The sequence below is a fragment of the Piliocolobus tephrosceles genome, chromosome 16 (assembly GCF_002776525.5).
Source record: "Piliocolobus tephrosceles isolate RC106 chromosome 16, ASM277652v3, whole genome shotgun sequence".
In the NCBI taxonomy this organism is placed as follows: domain Eukaryota; kingdom Metazoa; phylum Chordata; class Mammalia; order Primates; family Cercopithecidae; genus Piliocolobus; species Piliocolobus tephrosceles.
Window position 1 is genome coordinate 71,659,084 of NC_045449.1, and position 5,765 is coordinate 71,664,848.

At 56.3% G+C, this 5,765-nt stretch overlaps 1 protein-coding gene across 7 annotated transcripts in view; it reads right to left on the bottom strand.

Annotated features, from left to right (window-relative positions):
• The window catches only part of LOC111542365, a 9,214-nt gene extending 3,908 nt beyond the window's left edge, over window positions 1-5,306 (bottom strand). The window contains exons 1-3 of one of the 7 annotated variants that reach the window (XM_023211693.3): window positions 3,585-5,302; window positions 3,196-3,439; window positions 441-580 (exon numbers count right to left, since the gene is read on the bottom strand). In XM_023211693.3, the coding sequence (XP_023067461.2) occupies window positions 441-580; window positions 3,196-3,439; window positions 3,585-3,587 (387 nt within the window). In that variant the 5' untranslated portion in view covers window positions 3,588-5,302. Of the gene's footprint in view, window positions 1-440; window positions 662-1,742 lie in introns of those variants that run through there. The other 6 variants (XR_002731527.3, XR_002731526.3, XR_004228546.1 and 3 more) reach the window with 6 other exon arrangements.
• Window positions 5,307-5,765: the final 459 nt, after the last annotated feature.

Below are 5,765 nucleotides of genomic sequence, written 5' to 3' on the forward strand. Positions count from 1 at the left end.
GTCTTGCTCTGTCGCCCAGGCTGGAGTGCAGTGGCTCGATCTCAGCTCACTGCAACCTCCACCTCCCGGGGGTTCAAGCGATTCTCCTGCCTCAGCATCCCAAGTAACTGGGATTATAGGTGCCTGCCACCACGCCTGCCTAATTTTTGTATTTTTAGCAGAGACGGGGTTTCATCATGTTGGCCAGGCTGGTCTTGAACTCCTGACCTCAAGTGATTCACCCACCTCAGCCTCCCAAAGTGCTGGGATTATGGGAGTGAGTCACCACGGCTGGCCAGAAAGGGAAATTTGGACACAGAGACACACGCATGAGACCACCAAGGCAGAGGCTGGAGCGATGTGTCTACAAGCCAAGGAACACTAAGGCCTGCAGGCAAGCACCGGAAGCAAGGAGAGAGATGGGGGGGGCTTCTCCCCTGGGGTCTTCAGAAGGAACCCACCTCACTGATGCCTTGATCTCGGGCTTCTGGCCTCCAGACCCGTGAGAGGATCCATGCCTGCTGTTCGCAGGCTCTCGGTCTGTGTGAATTTGTTACAGCAGCCACAGGAAACCGACACAGTGTCCCTCTCCCTGAGGCGTCTACAGTTCTCAGAAAGAGATGAGGCCAGGGTCACCTGCAGAAAGTCCTTTGGGAAGCACCGTGATTGGGGCAGCTGTGACCTGGTGGGGAAGGCAGGACTTGGAGTGGGAGAGAGTTCTGTGCCAACCGCAGCTCGACCCCTCGGTGGGGGCAGGTGCTTCGTGTCCCCCACCAGGGGCTCCTCAACTCTCAAGGGGTGAGTTCAATGCCCATATCCCAACGTTAATGAGAATAATAATAACAGAGCAGCAGCCCTTGCCAGGCACCCTGATGGGCCTTTGGAGATATTACTTCTCACCCTTCAAGATGAGTCTTGCCGTCCCAGGTCAGAGGAACTGACCATGAGGAAGCACCCACAACAGCTGGGGGCACCGCAGGCAACCGCCGCACTTCCAGCCTCTCCCGATAGCAAGGTGGGGGTGTGCAAGGAGCTCTTACAGGAATGCTTGTACCGAAGACCCCAAACAGGGTGGCAGAGGCCCAAGGCTGGCTGGAGTGCCAGGTTTGGAGCTGCGTGCCCCCCACCCTCCCATCCACTCTCCCCCTCCCACTCCCCACAGTTGAGGCTCCTCCCTCCTGGGCAAGGGTCTGGTCATCCCCTGACACCTGGGTTCCCCTGAACCCTGCTCTGAAAGTCACCTTTCATGCATTTGTCATTCACTCAAAGCCCACTCTGAGCACCCAGGCTGTGCCTGATGCCATGCTGCAAAATGGAGCCCTGACTTCAAGAGGCAAGCCCAGCACACCTCTAACACAGGCCCAGGCCTTGGAGCGGTGGGAGAAACCTGAGGCCATGCGGCTTCCCCCCAGCTCCGCATCCCCACCTCCGCTCCTGTCCCCTCCCAGGGATGCCTGTAAGCACAGGTTTGTCCAACTGAGGCCCTCAGGAGCTCCAGGTGAGGGGCTCGGGACACGCTCATCAGCTCATCTTGCTGGAGGAACCATTTTACTTAAGTAAATTGGAATGGGAAGATTAAATGATGTTGTTGTCGTCGTCGTCGTTTTGAGGCAGGGTCTTGCTCTGTTGTCCCGGGCTGCAGTGCAATGATGCACCACGGCCTCTAACCCCTGGGCTCAAGCGATTCTCCCACCTCAGCCTCCCAAGTCTTGGGCACCACCACACTCAGATAACTTTTAAATGTTTTGTAGAGATGGGGTCTCCTTATGTTGCCCAGACTGGTCTCCAACTCCTGGGCTCAAGTGTTTCTCCTGCCCTGGCCTCCCAAACTGCTGGGATTTTAGACATGAGCCACTGCACCTGGCCGGTGTTAACTTAAATAATTTGATTGTTGCACAACCTAAAACATAATTGTTCTACTAAGACACATTGGACTGTATTACAGGGCATGATGTAAAAATCATGAATTTCTAAAAGTCTCAGTGGTTCACAAACTTCTGTTCTCTTCTGCCTGCAGCCCCACAGGATTCGCTCTGGCCTGGAGCAAACTCTCGTTTTCCCAAGAGAGCAGCTCCCCAGCCTCCCTCCAGGCCCCATTCCAGAATCGCAGCCTCCTCTTGGTCCAGAAGTGTTTGTCCCGAAGTCTGCTGAAAGGCTGAAGCCTGGAGTCACACGAGGGGTTCCTGGGCAGCCGTTGAAGCCTCCCTCCCTGTGGTGGTGGCAGCAAGGACACCAGCCATTAATCACTCTTCTCTCCGTTTTGTCAGACCCGGCAGCCTCCTGAAGATGCTGCATAAACACACTTAACCTTTAAAGGGCCGGGTGGCAGCCCCAGGGAGGGAGAGCTCAACATCCTCACCCCAGGGGTGAGCCCCCTCCCTCCTCCGCTCTCAGACTCTCCTGGTCGGGGAAGAGGAGGGAGTTTAAAACAAGAAGGAAGGGCTCCTGGTAACCCTCGCTCCACCCGTCAAGCTGACAGAGCTCTGGCCACTGAGAATCCAGGGGAGGTTCTCCAAGGAGGACAAGGGTCAAGGAGAGATGTTGGCAGGGGTGGCTGTCCCTGTCTGTCATCGCTTCCCCAGGGGCCTCTGCCACTGTGGCCCCTGAGGATGGGGCCTTTCCTGCCCACAGGAGCGAGAAGCAGTGAGGGTGCCAGGCTGGGAGAAGGGGGCTCTGCCTGGGGCCTGACACCTGGGGGTCTGCTTGGCTGGAGGAGGATCCCCCACCACTCCTTCCCTTTGCCTCCCTCCTACATTCATTCAGCAAAATCAGGAGCCGCTTCCAGGTTCCAGGCATGACACCGGGAACCAAGGATGAAAGGAGAAAGAAAAGACAGTGTCTGACCCCAAGGGACTCCTGGTCAGTGTAGGGTGGGGATCAGGCTTGCAAGACATTATTTCCATAGGATGAATGTAAATTCCAGGATGGGTAGGAAGGAGGCGCTGTGGAGCCTTGAGAGGCGAATGGAGCTCCGGTGCTGCAGAGGTGGCTGTCAGAGACGGGCAGCTCAGCAAAGGTGACATTTGACCTGGGTCTTACAGTATGAGTAAGAGTTCTCTGAACGGACAGAGGGAACTTGAATGCACTGGTTAGGACCTGAGAGTGAGGATGTGGAGGCCATGGCTCAGGTCCTGGCCACCCTGGAGGGTCAGTGAGGCCAGCCCTGAGCACCACGACCACGTGGTGGACACCGGACTCTCATGGTGGATGCGTTACCTGCTGCTGGCAGCTCGCTCCAGGACCCCTCAGCTGCAGAAAGCCCTGCCCACGGCGACACCCTCCCGTGAGGGGCCACAGCCAAAGGCCTGTGCTGGAGAGCAGGGCTGGCCACCTCAGCCCACTCCGGACAGCTCTGAGGGCTGCCCTCTAGCCAGGCTCTCCTACAGCCGCTCCAGCATCTGCCTCCATTGTTCTTCAATAACCATCCTGCAGACTCAGCCTGCTGCCTGGGAAACCAAACCTGCAACACACAGAGGGTGACGGTAAAGCTGTCATTTAGAAACCAATGGGCAGTAAACCAGATCAGAAATAAAAGCTCCCCATCAGCTGGAAACCCAAGCTCATTCCAATTTCACAACCAAGGCTCACTCCCTCCAAATGCCCACCATGAAGGACCACAGAGAGCGAGGCTTCCCAGGGAGCCGTTTGAGATTCTGTCTCCCACGTCCTTGAGGTTCCTAAACCCCTAAACCAGGACACCACGCACTCAGGACACCACCGTAGGCTAGAGAGGGTTTGTCCTAAAGAAACACTGTTGCATCAGACGTGGGATTTCCTGGCGTAAAAGAACGCACTACAGCTTCAGTGACACCGAAGATGCGATAGCCAGTGTCCCAGAATGTGGAGTAATAGCACCCAGACGCCTGTGCTCAGAATATCTCAGAGCCACGCCTGCACCACACCAGAGATGCGGAAGCCACAGAGTGCACACAGACGGCTCGCTTACCCACCGTGCACAGCCTGCTCCAGCAAAAGGGGCCGGCTGAATTTCCGGGGCAGCAAATGAAGAAAGCTTGGCTCTCAGAGAGGGGAATCAAGAGGTAACAGATGGAACTCACCTCCTCCTCCTCTTCTTCTCTCTGTATCCCTGGCTAAGAGGCTCGAGGTTGGAGGCAAATGGATGGCCTTTGAGTGCTTAATTTGTCCATCAATTATACTCTCCCGCCGAGCCATTGCAACCTGCTTTCCATAAACATCGTGAGCCTTTGGCCAGGCACTGACCTAACACCAGCCTGGAGTGGCTGCTGAATGGCACTTGTTCATTTGTTTGTGGTGAGGAAGCTTAGTTGCCAGGGATTTGTTAAAGAAGACACCGTGGTATGTTGTTCCTTCACTCGGACCTGCCTGGCTACCTTTATCTGTAGTGGAGAGAAGGGAGGCATTCCGCCCTCTGGATTTCTAACATACCAAGCGTGTATGGCAATGGCTTACAAATGCCAGTCCCTGTGAGGACGGTTGTTCCTGTGACAATGTGCAGGTGAGCAGGCATTTTCCCCTCCCTTCTCCTCCTCCTCAGATCTCAGGGGATTAAAGGCTGGGAGCATGAGGAGTCTCAGGGTAGGGGACAGAGGAGGCCTGAACTAGGACCAGGTGGAGACCCTCCCCACAGGTGAGATAGAGGAAGTGACCTGGGCACAGAGTGGGCTTGGAGATTGTAGCACGTCATGGCCCTTGTGGCTGGGGTGAGGCAGGTGTGAGCCCCTCCAGGGACAGCCTTGAGCCAGAGGGTGCTGAAGGGGTCTTACCGTAGGTGGTCTCAAGTAGCAAGCTGGTCACCTTGAATCCCGAGATCAAGGCCAGGTAGAAGCCTGAGGAGTTGCTGGGGACAAGGCAGAAGGGCTGGGCCTGGGGACGCAGGGAAGCAAATTGCGGGATAGGACAGGGATAGCAGGCCCCTGAGGCCCTTCGTGTGAGCTGCAAGTGTGGGCAGGGCCAGAAAGAGCACACGCAGGAGTGGGCAGGTAAGAGCAATAAAGCAACAAGCAGAACCAAGGCAGGGCCTGGCAACAGGGCCTCAGCCAGGCACTAAGCTTCCAGGCCCACCCATCAGCCCCAAGGCTGGGCCAGGCTCCATCGCTGTGGACTCAGGGCCAGGCAGGGCTAACAGAAGGCCAGATAGGGAGAGCAGGAGCCAGGCAACTTCCATTCCAGGGAGCAGCACTGTGGCTGCCCCAGGAGCAGGAGGGAGGAAGAGCAGGACAGAGCCTCCACAAGCCTCTCTGGGGAGCAACCCTGGAGCTCAGCTACCTCGACTGCAGCTCAGGTCTCTGAGGCCTGCAGCTCAGCACAGCTTCTTATCTGAGATGCTTTATAAAGGGCCCTTCCCGGGCGGCCCTGCCCCTGGCCCCACTGAACTCTGGGAACGGGGTCTGCCCAGGTGGGCCTGCCCACTAACCTCTGAGAACCCACACAGGTTGGGCGTGGTGACTCACACCTGTAATCCCAACACTTTGGAAGACTGAGGCAGGAGGATTGCTTGAGCCCAGGAATTTGAGACTAGCCTGGGCAACATAGCAAAAGTCTTTCTCTACTAAAAATACAAAAATTAGCTGAGGCGGGAGGAACACCTGAGCCCTGGAGGTCAAGGCTACAGTGAGCTGAGATTATGCCACTGCACTCCAGCCTGGGTGACAGAGGGAGCCCCTGTCTCAAAAAACAAAAAGAGAGAACCCATGGGGACTGGCATGAGCTTCAGGTCGTGTTGTCAGGGTTCAAGATCTCCATCAGGCACTTAGTAGCTATCCATCTTATAAGCGAACCTGAGCCTCAGTTTTCTTGTGTGTAAA